Source organism: Papio anubis, chromosome 7, assembly GCF_008728515.1.
Source record: "Papio anubis isolate 15944 chromosome 7, Panubis1.0, whole genome shotgun sequence".
Lineage (NCBI taxonomy): Eukaryota > Metazoa > Chordata > Mammalia > Primates > Cercopithecidae > Papio > Papio anubis.
In genome coordinates, this window is record NC_044982.1 from 135,866,889 (window position 1) to 135,883,956 (window position 17,068).

The 17,068-nt window shown below is 42.8% G+C and overlaps 1 protein-coding gene across 3 annotated transcripts in view; it reads right to left on the minus strand.

The window, feature by feature from the left end:
* Positions 1–1,497: 1,497 nt before the first annotated feature.
* LOC116275842 (lysM and putative peptidoglycan-binding domain-containing protein 2) overlaps positions 1,498–17,068 on the minus strand; it is a 28,526-nt gene continuing 12,955 nt past the window's right edge. Inside the window, exons 1-3 of one of the 3 annotated variants that reach the window (XM_031668681.1) lie at positions 15,871–17,008; positions 3,153–3,484; positions 1,498–2,082 (exon numbers count right to left, since the gene is read on the minus strand). In XM_031668681.1, the coding sequence (XP_031524541.1) occupies positions 2,040–2,082; positions 3,153–3,484; positions 15,871–16,143 (648 nt within the window). In that variant the 5' untranslated portion in view covers positions 16,144–17,008 and the 3' untranslated portion in view covers positions 1,498–2,039. Of the gene's footprint in view, positions 2,083–3,152; positions 3,485–15,266; positions 15,575–15,870; positions 17,009–17,068 lie in introns of those variants that run through there. The other 2 variants (XM_031668683.1, XM_031668682.1) reach the window with 2 other exon arrangements.

Below are 17,068 nucleotides of genomic sequence, written 5' to 3' on the forward strand. Positions count from 1 at the left end.
AGTATTTTTAAAAATAAGAAACGTACTTAGGGAGTTTACTATGGTTCTCAAAGCACATTGGCATTCATTAGCTCCTATCCATAACCAAAACAAAAGGAAGATCATCAGTCCGGTTTTATGAAAGAGGAAACTGGTTCACAAAGGGAACAAAAGCACAGGATATGCTCCAGCTCATGCAGCCAAGAAATGGTAACGTTGGGATAGAACCTAAGTTTCTTGTCTCTTAGCCCACTCCAGCGATTCTATGTGCAAGGTAGGGACTAAAGTACTCAGTCCAGAATAGTTTAACTGTGGCCACAAAGAATTCCAAGTTACTAATAACTTGAAGACGACCAACGTTTTGGCTAGAGAATGCTAAGAGAGACCTTAAGCAAGAATAAAATACTCAGAAAAAAAATGTTTTTGAGATTGTGGTCTTAATTTCAAATTTGAGCTGTTACGTCTTTTGGATTACTCTCAAATTTCAGAACATTTTATGTTAAATGGCATGATAACTCTACATTTTTAATGGTTCCTAGGCCACCACAGATGTTTGTTTGAACCTTTTCTTACACGCATACCTGTTTTTCTCCTCTTATTTTTTTTCATTTAGGTCTCTCTTCATCCAACTAACTCCCCACAGTTCAGGTAGTGAATACAAGAAAACAGCAAAGCATGATCAAGAGGGTACCCTATTTCAAAGATCCTATAATGTGAGAAAAAAAAGACAAGACACAGGGATTATGTATGTTAGGAACAAACAAAAAAATCAGCAAGACAAGGGCTGACAGCTACTGTTTCCCATTGATGCAGCAGTTGGTCAGCCTCAGGGGTTGGATATATGCAGTTCTAATTCTGCAAGCTCTGATGCATTAACACCTAAGGGCACTTGTTTCTTGCTTAATGGATGAGCTGGAGAAGCACAATGAGGGAAAGAAAACAAGGGAAGATAAAAGAAAGAGACAGGAGAAAAAATAACAAAAAGAAGAAAGTGAAAGTATTTTTGCTATGCTGGGATGGGGTAGATATGGGGATTTTTTGTGGAAGCCTAAAGATTTATTTAATCTAACAGTTGAACAGAAATTGAGACCAAAACAATATTTAATTATAAATGATATATTGCTTAAAGTGTACTACTGTAATCTATACATATAATAAAGACCAATTAAATTATGAGAATAAAAGTCAATTTAAATAAGTACAGGACTACCAAACACTCATAAAGTAACTTAGCAATGAAATCTAAACTAGAATTCTGCAATGTAATGTCAGATTATGGTATTATTTATTTGTTCTTTTGATTTATTCCATGTTTTCACCATATCTGAATCACATTAGGTCAATGAAAATGCCAAGATTACCAGTAATTGTAATTGATTTGCTTTTAGATTAGTAACACTTTTTTCAAAATTGCATTTATAATAATAAAAACCATTAAAGTGAAGAAGGAGCTGTCACCATTTAAATATATAATTTAAAAGTCAATTTTATTTTCTCATTTGTTAAAAAAATGAAGACTCAAGTTTAAAAACATAGTTTATTTTCTCATTCAGGCTTTGTAGTTTATTGTTACAAAATAGCGGACAAAATTTGGTTCTTTATATTAATAGAGAATACGTAAGACATATCGAAATATATATATAGCACTTAAGTTATAAACACACAGCAAATTCAGCATCACTTAAACAGCAACCATATTTTCACATGATCAGGATTGCATAAGGAGATAAACATTATTTTTAGCCTAAATATATAAATAGTCTTTGATGCTTTATGTCAATTAGTATTTATAAAAGCTAGTCTAAAAACTAACACCACCTACAAAAGTGATGAGCTTTAGGATACAACCTTGCCATCATGCCATAATAAAGACTTAAAATTATAGAAAGCCAGAGGAAACTAATCACTTCAGTGCAATTGCAGCAGGTAGAACTACCTAGTTATGATTTTAAGATGGACACTATAGGAATCCAGAAGGGATGTTTTTGAATCTTCAGTTGTTGGATTCTTTAAGGTCCAAACATATCTTAATTTTGGTTAGAGTTATGCCCCCAAATCACCTAACTGTGATAGAGGGAAGTTGCATAGGGACTTTCTTCATCTCTGAAAGAAAATAAATACAGCATAAATCAGTGTTTAGAACTGTATTCAGAAACCTAAAACATAAACTTATTATACAATTTAATATCCACTTGCCAAAGAAAGAATATATCAATTTAGAATATTGTGCATGCCTAGAAAATTGTATGAAATGCCAATACTTAAGACATACCTGACTATCTCCATTTTATTCGTATCTCAGTTATGAGAATAAATAATATCATTCATGTATTTATATTTGTCTATATTACATTTAAATATATTTTAAATCTATACTAAATTATATTCATATTTATATTTATGTTTTCTATATTTCACCTCTTTCTCAAAAGGATTTAAGGTACCAACAACAAAGGGCATATATATAATAAGATGAAAAAAATAGAAATAAAAAAATCAGGACTAAGGAAAGGAGAAGGAAACCAATGTATTAATCATAAGAAATATTATAGGAGTTGAACCCAGGTATCAATTTTAGTTGCAAGCTTCCCAGTAACCACAGCAAAAAAGGAAACAGTAGATTGTACTTTTCTGAAATCAAATCATAAAGAAAACAGGAAACCAATTCCTATAAGAGAGAGAAAAGTTTGTCCTAATATCAAATTTTAAAAACAAAGAAAAAAGCTTGCATGAGATCTTACGTAGGAAATACTCAGTAACAAATAACAGACAATGTCTTTGACAAGTTTTATAAAGATCAATATTTTACAAGTATTTTCTATGACACTGCTTCTCTTGAACGTGTCAATGAGAGAGACGCTTTTACTTTGCTGCTATCCAGAATTGCTAGCTGGACAGTGATGCTATTAAAGAAAAGAAGCAAACTTTTTATAGTAAATAACAGATAACAATGCTGCAACAGATAAAGCCTTGTGCAGCAGGCAGCAGCTCTGCTTAGAGTTTACATACTAAAAATGCCTTTCTAGAACTAAAATGCAGTTTTTAAAGAAAAAAAAAAAAACAGGAAAGGCAAGAAAGAAAAGAAGAGAGAGAGACAAGAAAGATTTGGCCCAGCAAGGACATCTTAATAGTGATTTCTTTAGACTTTGACATTTGTACCAGGGTATTCTTACCTGCTCTCTTCTTTTAGCTTCTTGGCTGCCTGTGTTGATAACTTAATCTGCAAGTCAAGTCTCTGCAGGAAATCTCTGGCTGATACTTCCTCAGGTTGCACAGGCTGAACATCAGATTCTTGAGGACTGGGAGGAGGGAGGTCTTCCCCGGCCACCACTGGCTCCTCTTCCTGAGAAAAACTGTTACCAACAATTTCATTTTCTGGAGAATCAATGGAGTTAAGTCCATTAAACAACAAAGGCTTCTCTGATATAACTGGGATGTTCAAAGTTTTCTTCAGAAATATACAGTCATTGGTAAACAGTTTATTGGCCCTTTTAATCTGCTCCATCTAAAACATAAAAAAGGAAACACAGAGTTACATATGACCAAGTCAACGAGTAAGGTTTATTATATAACAACTACCAATATTCATAAGCAAAATGTACACAATGCTTTCTTGGGATCTGAGACTCTTCATTCAGGTTCGGTAACCTTCCCAGATATCTCCAGTTATTTCAAGAGATGTTGGAAAATTGTTTCCCGATTTTAAAAAAGGACAGACTAATTTTTCCCCACTATACTATTTCTACTACAAGGCAGCTTTTAATATCAGTGGACTTAAATCTCGGAAGTTTAAAAATGTAAAATATTTAGCACTTAATAAATTCCATTCTTGTTTTAACATTTCTATTATCTGATTTTTTAAAAACTTACCATGGCTGCTGTTTTACTTATGGAGTGCTTCCCATGTCTCTAGAACTGTGCTTAGTAAATACAGTTACTGTATGAACATGAGCTTGTTACTTATCTCATTGATCCTTTCTCCTCATGTGTAAGACAGGAACCATCTACTTTTCGCAGGGTTATTGCAAGGATTAAATGAGAGCTTATATACCCACTCACATCGAGGAGATATATATCTATATACATGAGATCACAGATATATATATATATGAAATATATATGTATATATCAAATATATATTTGATATGTATATATCAAAAAAGATATATGAGATATATATATGAGAGAATAGATACAAATATATGTACATTCTATACATATATCCCCATATATATCTATATGGAAAGAGAGAGAGAAAGTAGTAATTAGAGTATCTGGCAGTGGATGGTACTTACTACTCTCCATTTTCCAATGAAGAAATCAAAACACAAAAGAGATGGTAGATTTCACCAAGCACATACGGCTCTTTAAACGTTTAAACTGGGATTTTTGTCTGACTCCAAAGTCCACACAACATCTGGATTAAAGTGCACAACTAATGAAACCACATTATGGGGAGCCTTTAATGCCAAATGAATTCTGAGTAAACACAAAAAAAATTGTATTTCTACTTCAAAAAACCTGCAAAACCAACAGTCAACTAAGTGGACCCTGTTCTTCCTGCTTTGTTATAAGTTGATTCCATGCAAATCATACATGTAAAGCTTTCTTTTTTCTTCTAAAGGTACTCCATTAAAGGAATGAGATTTTTAAAAAGGATGGTCTTTTGTGTTCTAGTTTCTAGTTTAAGGAGAAAGAGAACATAAACATGGGTGGGTGCCTTTTAGAGACAAAATTTAAAACTAAAAATCCAAAGTATATCTGGTCTAGTTCAGGTTTGAGAGGGTTAATAACTTGGACACTCTGCCCATAGCAGGTTCAGGTATATGCTATTTCACCTTTAGGGCCCCTAGATCTTGCCCCCAAGCATCCAACTGCTCCCTCTCTCTTAGTGCATAGGCTTCCAATGACACTAAGCCCTCCCTTGGCTCCAGAGTGAACATATGACTCATTCCTGCCCTGTGGAGCATCACAGGCTTTCGTGATAGATCACAGGCCCATGACAGAATCATTCAGACATGCAAAGAGACTTCTGCAGGGCGGTAGAGGGGAGCGATCTCTACTGTTTTCTGCCAGAGGGAGATAGGCTGGAGATGCTGGCAGTCATCCTGGCACCTTGTGGAATCTGATGCTACAGCTACCTTAGAAGTGAGCATTTGGACTTCTGGATCACAGCCTGAAGACAGAACGTGCTCACTTCCAAGAGCCACTAAACTCCACTTGGAGTTTGTTTTTTGTTTAGGCCAATTTGAGTTAGGTTGTCTGTCACTTGTAGCTGAAAGAGCTCTTGCTGATACAGTGCCCTTTGAAATGCTTCTCAGAAGGGGACTATGATTGCTGATAGTCATTGCTTCCTGGGAATAACGATGGAAGACAGAAACAGATGGGAACACCAGGATCCAAACTGCTGAGCAGAGCTAGGAACTGCAAGAGTACACTATGAATTCTTTCAGGGCAAGAACTGGTTATTGCTATAGGCTTCCTGGTCTGACACAGATCTCATATGCACTAAGTGCTCAGGATGGATGGATGGATGGATGGATGGACAGATGGATGGATGGATGGATGAATGACTTAACACAGGTCAAAGGAGTGGGCACGGAAAATGAAGTAATCAGAAATGGGTAGTAAGTTGTCTGTTGGGCTGCTTACTCTCCTTTCAAACCCACTCTCCCCTCCCAATCCATTCCCCACTCTTCTTGGACTTGTTCTAAACCCTAGGAGGCTGACTTTTTAAGAACTGCATTACCCAGGCCTCCTTGTCCTCGGAATTCCAGTTGGTTTTCCAACAGCAGCAGAACGACCTTACCATAACCAGTGGCTGCATTCCTCTCTGGTGAGAGTTCCTATCAGGAGTCCCAGATCCAAGGCTCCAGATCTTGCCAGTGTTCCCTTGGCCCTTCAGGCCTAGGGGTAATGTCTCCCTACTATTGCTAGTCTCTGGGTGCTTCACCTTCCCTTATTGGTTCCCTCAACCATGCTCACACTCAGTGAATGTCCCTTCATTCAATTCTCTTCGGCCACATCCTCTGAGAGTGTTATCTGTATTCTGCTGGGATGCTGACAGATACATCTATCATATGGAGCACAATGGGCCATCAAGGCCAAGCAAGGGGCCTACAGAGGACTAGACAAGGTGACTGAGTCAGAGGCTGTGTGCAGTCAGGGAGTCCATAAGCAGTGAAGGGCAAGGCTCCCCTGGCTTCTGTACATACTGCTGCATAAGTGACTCACTATAACTGGTCCACAAGCTTCCTGAAGTCAGGGGCTTTACTGTCTTCATCTCAATGTCATTAGTAAGCATTTAAGATGTATGTGGACCTTTATGGTCTAGACTCTAAGATGATACATGAGATGCCAGAGTCAAGGACACCAGGGATATCCAGACACAGTTAGCATCAAGGTGGGAACCAATCTAAGGACAGGGGCAGATTTGAGTCTTGAGTTTAATACAGGATAGTACTCAGAAGCAAGGTTTCAGGGGCCATACTTTCTGGGTTCACATCCTGGCTTTCCCATTTTCTAACCATTCCCTGTCTGTTTACTATCAGTAAAGTAAGGATAGTAATAGTTCCTTCATCTCCCTATATCATTGTGAATATTAAATGAATTAATTCATGTAAAGTATTTAGAATGACATATGGGCTGAGTGCAGAGGCTCATGCCTGTAATCCCAGCACTTTGGCAGGCCAAGGTCAGGAGTTTGAGACCAGCCTGACCAATACAGCAAAACCTCATCTCTATTTAAAAAAAAAAAAAAATCAGCCGGGCATGGTGGTGCATGCCTGTAATTCCAGCTACTTGGGAGCCTGAGGCATGAGAATCACTTGAATCCGGGAGGCAGACGTTGCACTGAGCCGAGATCACACCATTGTACTCCAGGAATACATACACACACACACACACACACACACACACACACGGCACACAAGAAGTACTCAAAAGTGTCAGCAATTATTATCATTAAATTTAATTAAAAGTAAGAAAGCATCAGGTAAGGGCAGATTCTAACATGTAATCAGCAAATGAGAAGGAAGAAGGTAGAAATTTTCTCCCACAAAATATTGTTTCTCAGCCAAGCATGGTGGCTCACTACTGTAATCCCAGCACTTTGGGAGGCCGAGGCAGGTGGATCACCTGAGGTCAGGAGTTCAAGACCAGCCTAGCCAACATGGTGAAACCCCATCTTTACTAAAAATGCAAAAATTAGCTGGGCATAATGGCAGGTGCCTGTAATCCCAGTCACTAGGGAGGCTGAGGCAGAAGAATCGCTTGAACCTGGGAGGCGGAGGTTGCAGTAAGCCAAGATTGTGCCATTGTACTCTACCTTGGGTGACAGAGTGAGACTCCATCTCAAAAAAAAATGGTTTCTGCCCCAAAATAAGACTATATAGGGAAAATTTCACATGGATAAGCCCAGATGAATACCATAATATATTGTCACTGCTTTGAGGTGTCACAAAAGACTTTGAATAGGTTTTTCAAAAGGTAATGAAAATCTTAACCTGTTCTTTACAAGCTATGGCTTAGGCCAAATGTGTAGGCTCTAAACTCTGTCACCCATGAAGAAATATGAAATCAGACATGCAAAGAGCCAGGAATAAAAGCATTCCATCTAGAAAAAGGAGCAGCAAATGCCCCAGAGCAGGAAAAAAATCACGTGGCTAAAGTGTAGGGCGTAATAAGCAAACTTCCAACCAGGCAGGGCCTTGGGTTCCAAGCTAAGGAATTTGGAATTTATTTAAAATGTGATGAGAAGCCACTGGACGGTGAAGGCAGGGAGTGGCATGATCTGATCATAGTTAAAGATCGCTTCCGCACCTGGATGCAGAAAATGAATTAGCAGCTGGGTGTAGAAAACGAATTAGCAGCTGGGTGCAGAAAATGGATTAGCAAGAAAGAGGCACCTGCCATAGTACAGACAACAAACTGAAAAATCCAAAATGGTGAAATGATGTTTTCTTTTGCTTTGATATGTTTTTAATTTATTTTATCTTTATTGTTTTTGAGATAGAGTCTCACTCTGTCGCCCAGGCTGGAGTGCAGTGGCACGATCTCGGCTCACTGCAACCTCTTCCTCCCAGATGAAAGCTATTCTCCTGCCTCCGCCTCCTGAGTAGCTGGGATTACAGGTGCATGCCACCATGCCTGGCTAATTTTTTGTATTTTTAGTAGAGACAGGCCTTCGCCATGTTAGCCAGGATGGTCTTGATCTCCTGACCTCATGATCCACTTGCCTCGATTTCCCAAAGTGTTGGGATTACAGGCATGAGCCACCGCACCCGGCCTGCTTTGGTATCTTTTATACTTCTGTCTGAACATAGATGGGTCTGCTGTTCTGGCAATTTCACTTCACATAAAGCTAAGAAAAGTCATCATCCAATCCAAGGAAGAGCTGGAAAACTCTATAGCTTTCCTACCTACCCACTGTTCAACATTTCCTAAGATCCAATTAATGCTGAGACTAGAAAGTGTGTCCTTTCAAACTGATGTAGGACTATCCTCTGTTTCTTAGGGATGGATGAATGGGAGTGGGGAGGTACATCAATCAATGCTTTCATTTCAAAAGTCTCCCTTAATCTAGATTGAATAGTATGACTCAGTGAAGTATAAATTTACTGTGTAGTCAGTAAGAGACAGATTATAGAATAAGGAAAGTAATAGCCAAAGGGTGGTCACAAGTTCAATCATGGTGAAATTAGGTAGAACAAATGCCATCAATAACTTAAAACAACATACTGAAAATGACTCCCCAGCCAGGCGTGGTGGCTCATGCCTGTAATCCCAACACTTTCGGAGGCCAAGGCAAATGGATTGCTTGAGCCCAGGAGTTTGAGACCAGTCTGGGTAACACAATAAAACTCCATCGCTACCAAAAAGTATCCCCCAAAACATTTAGCTGGGTGTGGTGGTGCACCCCTATAGTTCCAGCTACTCGGAGGCTGAGGCAGGAGAATCGCTTGAGCCTGGGAGGTCAAGACTGTAGTTAGCCAAGATCTTGCCACTGCGCTCCAGGCCAGGTGACAGAGCAAGATCCTGTCTCAAAAAAAATTTTTTTAAATAAAATAAAATACAATGATTCCCCTGTGAAGGAAATTCACAAAGCATCCTTCTAGAAGATACCTTAAGAGCAGGCTGCTGAGTAAGGTCAAGAACTCTTCCCATCTTAGACCAGCATCATCAGTCCACCTACCTAATAGTGAATGCAATTCTCAAAACTTCTTTTTCCTTCCTCTCCATTCCTTAAAAGATATAAGCTGATCCAAAAACGTTTCAGGATACATAATAACATGTACATAGCACTGTGTGGCTTGCAGAATGTTCTCACATACGCATACAGCTCTCACGTGATTATTAGTTTGCAGAAAACAGACTTAAATATTAAATCATTCTCCCAAGATTCACCCCCACATCTGTCTCCTGTTACGTTCTAAGTGTTGATGGCAATGAGACCAGACCCCTCCATTGCTATGTGTTCATGAGAAAAAGGCTTTTCTTCCTTCCCCACACTGTCACAAAAGTACATGAGATTCTATTTGTGGCAAAGGTCCAAAACAGGCAAATGTATAGATTAGAAAGCATATTGGTGGTAGTCTAAGACTGAAGAAGGAAACAAAGAGTGAGAGGAATGGATGGGCATGGGGATCTTTTCAGGGTGATGAAACGTTCTAACATTGAATTCCAATAATGGCCTCACAACTCTGTAAATTTAAAGTCATTGAATTGTACACTTAAGATGGGTGAATTTTGTGGTATACAACCTCAATAAAGGTGTTTAAAAAAACAATGAGAATCTACAAAAACCCCGAATGACTAAAGGCTACTTTGCCATACCTCTCACTTCTGGTGGCACTATTTATAGTTATCTTCTCTTTAGCAAGGGACAGCAATCTCTATCAGCAGCAGGGGTTAAAGTTATGAACACTAAAGATTTATGTGCACCTAGGATTCTAAATCACAACGTTTATTCTCTCTAAAAATGACAATCATTTCACCTTTTCTCAGCAAGGTAACTTTTGTTAGTGGAAACATTAAGCAACAACTTGGCTTAGCAGCGAATTGGCAGAGGAAGAGAGAATCCTGGGAATAAAACTGGCTAGGAAGTAGCTGACGGTACTGCAGGGTGAGGTGGCCTCTGGAGAGGGAAAAAGACAGGCAAACTGCCTGGAGGAAGCAAAGAGAAAAAAGAAAGAGTGTATGCAAATAATAGGTCCTCCTGGCTGCCTCCTTTCCACTTTCAGTTTCTACATGGCTCTCTGGAGGTTTCTCCAGGGTTTCTGCACAAAAATTTACGGTGGCAGCCTGGAGTTGATCAATTTCCTCCAGAGGCTTGACTTCAACTGGGAGGAGCCAGGATCACTGAAAAAGCAATAGCTAAATCAAGAATACAGAGTTAGGGAAGGAGTCTTAACGTCCCAGAGGAGATAAACACGCCCAGGGGAATGCCAGTCCAAGCAAGTTTACATCTGAGGTTTGAACTATATTTAACAGTTACTCAACCCACCCCAAATAGTTTCAGTTTCCCAGACCCACTTCCTCAAATGCCTCTTCCTCTGGCAGAGCTGCTCAAGCCTAAACTTATATGTCACTCAATGTAAAGACCCACTGCTGGTGGAGGGGAGGAGACAAACACTGAGCACCAGCAAGGGCAGCAGTCTTTTATAGATTTGAGAATGAGCCTCAAACCAAATCTTGCTGTTCAAGTCTTCAGCAGGCCGTACCTCTTCACTCAGCCCTTGCCCTGGGCCCTGACTTCCAGTGTCTGTTGGGCTCCATGGCTGGCTATTTCAAACCAGTCAAGCTTTCCGGTGGATGAAGAGTCCACATGTATGTGGAGAACTCACAACATGCCAGGCTCCAGGCTAGCCATGGAAGATACAAACATCAATCAAACAAATTCCCTGGCTTCTCAAGTAGCTAGAAGCTACTAGAAAGCAGTAGCTGAAAAACTCACCATGAATAAAAAGAGAACAACATGTATTATCTTCCAGCCCCAGCATCTAGCCCAAGGTCTCAAACCAACCAGGCTCAACAGAAGTTGGTTATGAAAATAATGAATGCCAGTTTTTAGTGGCTATCAATGACTAAAAAAGTGATGGTAGGAAAGAGTCATAATGATCATTCCTAAGTCACTAGCAAAAGAACTTGGGTCCATCAGGTGTCACACCTAGCCAGCTTCTTGAAACTCCACATTCTTCTTTCCCATCCCCAGGATGCCCAGGCCCATCTCTAGGGGAGAGACATTCAAACTAAACAGTAAACAAACAAGCAGAACATTTACGGCGTATCAGCAAATCATCCGGACCCCAGCCACATCTCACCACCTCCTTCCTTCTCTACTGCTTTGGTCCGAGCTGCTATCCTTTCCCACCTGCATTATTACAAAAGTCATCATCTTATCTGGTTTCCTGGCTTGGTACTAGCTTCCCTACAAACTATTTTTAAAGCAGCAGCCAGAGTAATCCTTTTAATGCACAAGTCAGATTATGTCACTCTTCTGCTCAAACCCCTTAAATGTATCCCAACTCAGAGAAAAAGACAAAGTCCTTACAATGGTCTTCAAGGTCCAAAGTGATCTAGTCCAACTATACCCCATTGCATTCTAAGCACCAGCCACAGTACTCCTGGAAGGTGCCAATTATGTTCTCACCTCAAGGCCTTTGCACCACTGGTTATTCCTTCTGCCTGGAATGTTCTTCACCAGATATCTGCACAGCTCCCTCCCTCACCTCCTTCTCAGCAAGGCCTTCCCTGGCCACACCATTTTAAATTCCAGCCATCTCCACGAGCCCTCCCCAACTTCCTCTCCTGCTTGATTTTTTTTTTCATTATGCTTATCAATATCTGACATGAGACATTTTATTTTTCTACTTACTGTCTCCACTAACTAAAATATAAGCTCTATGAGGACACAGATTTTTATTTACTCACTAATGTATCACCAGAAAAGTAGCTCTGAGGGAAAGAAAAAAATTTGGATGAATGATAAATACTGTTAGGAAAATATGGCAGGGAGGTTGGGGAGGAGTGCTGGCGGACTGGGAAGAAAGGCTACAATTTGACATAGAGTGTGCAGAAAAGGCCTTAAGAATGAGATATTTAAGCAAAGACTTAATGGCCTTGAGGGAACAAATCACCCAGCCAGAATCAGCTCCATCATTCGCCCAGGGCCAGTGAAAAAAATGAAAATGTGAGGCCCTTGTTCACGAACTATTAAAAATTTCAAGAGATGACAGTAGAGCATTAAACCAAGTGTGAGGCCCTTCTAAGCATGGGGTCTTGTGCGACTGTGCAGGTCACATGCCCATGAAGCTGGTCCTGCATCCAGCTATTAGAGTAAGACACATGCAATGGCAAGTGCAAGAACCCTAAGGCGGAACAGTACTTTGGGAACAAGCAAAGCAGCCATGCTTGTTAAAAATACCGACTCTGGCCAGGTGTGGTGGCTCACGCTTATAAGCCCAACACTTTGGGAGGCCAAGGTGGGTGGATCATGAGGTCAGGAGTTGAAGACCAGCCTGGCCAACACAGTGAAACCCTATCTCTACTAAAAATACAAAAATTAGCCAGGCGTGGTGGCATGTGCCTAAAGTCCCAGCTACTCGCAAGACTGAGGCAGGAGAATAGCTTGAACCCGGGAGGCGGAGGTTGCAGTGAGCCAAGATCGCGCCACTGCACTCCAGTCAGGGTGACAAAGTAAGACTCTGTCTCAAAAACAAACACAAACAAACAAACAAAACAGAGACTCCTAGACTCCTTTTCTGGGTATTCCAATCCCATAGATCCAATGTCAGCTAGGATCCTTTATTTTTAGTTTGCCCCAGGGTATTCCTGTCCTGTCCAGGCAAATTTGAGGAACATGGATCTATTCTCACATCCTGAGATGTGCCCCGCTGCCAGTCCTTCAGCACCACCTCAGAAAATGGCTCCCAGCTTGTTCCCCTTGTAATCCAGGGCTGGCAACCAGGTCTCCATCTTCACCCCCTTGTCGGAGTCTCTGTTCTGGGAACTTCCTTGTACCTAGAGTAGGACTGGCTCTTAATCAGTCTTCCACCAAAGGACTGAAGTCCTGCCTGGACACCCAGCTGGGTGGCTGAGGCTGCCATGGAAAGATAGGCTTCCCTGAGAGTTTCTGCTCATCTATGCAAGATTGCCAGACATGATATGTTCAGGACAACTGTTTGCTGGACTGACTTAATTTCTAGGTGCACTGCCTTGGGTCTCTAAGCCCCCAGTATCTCATTTTTGACCTTTTAAAACAATCATTTAAATATGTAGATGATCTACATGTTGTAGATGATCTTGCCAGTCAACACTAGAAACCTAATTTGCTCAACTTCTTTCTGTTGAGTCAGGAGAAGAAAAATATTTTTCTGCCTTTACAGCTTCCACCTTTACTCACAGTGAGTAAACCTAATCAATATCTGCAGATGTTAGGCCAGTGCAGTGGCTCACACCTGTAGGCCCAACACTTTGGGAGGTGGAGGTGGGTGGACTGCTTGAGCACAGGAGTTCGAGACCAGACTGGGCAACATAGTGAGACCCCATCTCTACAAAAAATACAAAAATTAGCTGGGCATGTGGCTTGGGCCTGTAGTCCCAGCTACTCAGGAGGTTGAGGTGGGAAGATCACTTGAGCAGCGGCAGTCGAGGCTGCAGTGAGCCATGTTAGCACCACTGCACTCCAGCCTGGGCAACAGAGTGAGACCCTGTCTCAACAACAACAAAAAAATCTGAAGATATTAAAACAAAAATATCACTTCACTGTTATGGTAAGTATTATCACTGATTCTATATTACCAGTGGAGGAGTCTCTAAAAATTTTTATCATCTATAAGCCAGTGCCCAAAGTAATGAGAAATACATGTAACAAACCAGTGGTCCTCAACCAGGGGTAAGTTTGCCTCCAAGAGAACATCTGGCAATGCCTGAATAGGGGTCAGGGAGTGCTACTGGCATCTAGTGGGTAGAGACCAGAGTTGCTGCTAAATATTCTACACTGCACAGGACAACCCCGTACAACAAAGAGTTTTCTGATCTATAACACCAACAGTGCTGAGGTTGGGAAACCCTGTAATGAACTATGTGTCACTAGCAATTATAGTTCTTGATTCATTACACTTGTGTTTAACATCTTAAAATCAAAAGTCTTTATAAAAGCAATGAAAAATCTGATTTACACTTTAATTTTAAAAAGGAGTAATGAGGTTATGAGTAACAGGATCTATATTAGACATAACAGGGATTAGGAAGCATTTGATCAAAGGTGGAGAACTGCAGTGAACAGATGTATAGCAGTTATCTACAATCACCTCAGGTGAAACCACAGAGAGCTGTGGGTCACAGAGAGATTGCATGGGAAGAGAGCATGGGAAATAACACTCTTCTGCATATCATAGATTCCTAGGTGCAGTCACTAGCCTAGTAAGGCAAGATGCCGGAAAACCAGACAGAAAAGACTGTCCTTCTTCAGCAGCCAGGATGCTGAGAGAGCTCCTGATAAGACTAGGATAAAAATAAAAATGGATATCAAAAGTAATATCTAAAGAAGAGCAAATGCTTTATCACTGTTAATTCAAGCTGGTCTCAATGAATGATCATACTTGGAAAATATCCCTACCTCTCATCCACCTTCTCATCTGTAAAAAGATTAATTACACCTACCTCCTAGGCTTATTGTGAAAATTAAATAAGATAAAGATGAAACAAGACAAATGCAATGCCTGCCACACAGGAGGCAGTCAGCAGAGGGTAGCTACTGGTATTTCCCAACTTCACTTTCCTCCGGCTCTGACCCAAACCAGGCCCCATTAATGCACATGGAGAATTGTAGTTCTATGTTCACATTTACAGAACTCCCAAGACGGCAGAATGGGCATGATAAAGTCAATACATGACTGCACAGCAAGGTCCCTCTCAAAATATTTCAAAGAGAGAAGGACCTGATAGGTAAACACATACCAGCTTAAATATGCAAAATACATTCTCCTTCATACTGATTCTCCTTCATTCGGTAAATGGCCAGAAAGAGTTTCACTTTAAGAGAAAGACATAGATAAGATCCTCTTTCTTCCCACTGCTGTCTAAGGTACTTCGAGAAAGAACACTGAAAACTGATACAAAGCCCAAATGTAAAAAGGCCATCACGTAGCTCACAGTTAATTATAAGTAATTTTAATGAAACAATTTGTTCCCTCAGGTTTCCATGTTCTTCCCAGAGGTGTAATGCAATACACCCAAGACACACACACTTATAAATTTGTAATAAACGCAGCCCTCCAGCTCACCTACACCACAGTTCTTGGCTGCTGCTTAGCGACAGGTGTCACATTCGCGGTTGCCAGTGAGCCCAGAGGGTGTAATTTCACTTCTACATAAAGAGGCATAATCGATAGCACCAGAACCACCCAGTAGGAACAACTGCACCATTCCTGACTCATCACGGAGCTTGTTTTCACAGACAACAAAATTCACCTCAGTTGGGCTTTGCGTAAATATAGAGTGGAGTGATGGGGACTGCAAATCGGGTGAAAGTGGTTCCCGGGGATGCCAAAGCCCTAGTACTCTTTGGCCTCCCTCACGCGACAGATCTAGTCTGAGCCTGGGCGGGGCCCCGGGAACTGGATGCAGCTACCTAGGGAGGGAGCCCTGGCGACCCGCCCCACCCGCTGCAGGACCAGCTTGGGCGACCACTGCGGTGGCCAGCAGCGCGCGCTGAGCGAGCCCTGGGAGCCGAGTCGCCCGAAGACGCACGGCCGTCCCTGCGACTCCCTATCCCCCAAACCCCCACCCGCAGTCCCACCCCCACCCCCACCCCCACCCGCACCCCGAGCCGCACCGCCTCCCGCGCGGGAGCTGCCAGCCCGGGCCGCGGCGGCGCGCCCTGCTCACCGTGACACCGTACTTGAGCGCGATGCCCTGCAGCGTATCGCCCGCGCGGACCCGGTGCTCCACATGGCGCTCGATGACGCCGGCGCCCAGCGGAGCCCGCACGCTGGCGGTGCTGCCGTACGAGCGGGTCTTGGTGCGGGCCAGGCTCAGCGACAGCTCGGCCTCCTCGGACTCGGAGCCGGAGCGCGAGCGCGGCGGCGGCGAGGGGGCCGAGGGCCGCGGCGCGCGGAGGCCGCCTTCCCGCAGGGATAGTGCGGGCGAGGAGTCCGCCATGGGTCCTGCCGAGGCCGCCGGGTCGGGGAGCTTGCCAAGGGGGTGGTGCCTCCTCCTCCTCCTCCGCCGCCGCCGCCTCTTCCTCCTCACAGGGGCTGCAGCAGGCCGTTCCGCGGGGGCGGCGGGCGGGAAGCCGAGGCGGGGAGCCGCAGGCCGGGCATGGCGGCCGCCTCCTCCTCCGCGTCCTGCCTGCCGGGGCGTCCGCGGCACACGCACCCGCAAGGGGAAGAGCGAAAGTAGCTCCCGCTGCGGCCTGCCGGAACCGGGAAGACCCTGCGGAGCGAGGGAGCGGGGGCGCGCTGAAGCCCGCGGCCGTGGGGGCTAAGGGAGGCCCATCTGCAGGCGTCCTAGGCCCCAGGTGGACCCCTGCTCCATGCTCATAGAGCCCCGACAGAACCCTGCCCTGGCCACGGCCAAAAAAAAAAAAAAAAAGCGTTGCTCTGCCTCCTTTATTTATTCCCCAGCAGGAACCAGCTCAGACCTTCAGGCTCTGCCAATGCCAAGGGTACTTCCCTCCCCCTACCCCGGTGACCTCAAAGTTCACGTCACAGAAAAACTTAAGATCATCAAACACACACAGACAGCTTCTCCAGGTCCATCTTAATAGCCGCAGAGCTCAGTCCTTTCAACATTGCACTAGGAGGGATAGTACTTCTAAGGCCTAATAGGTGGCCTCAAAATAACCCCCTAGTTGTTCGGGTTTCACACTTTGTATACTAATGCCAATTTAAGTCCTGGCTGCCTCAAAAGCCTGGCCACATACAATTCATTCTTCTGGCTCAGTAGTTGGAATTTACTATCTGCATTCATCTTCTTTTCCTCAGTTTATTCTTTGACACCCTGAAATCGCAACTCCCTGCCCCGTATTGCTATTAATATTATAACCACCAAAGACCTCTTATCTGTACTCTTCATCTGAACACCG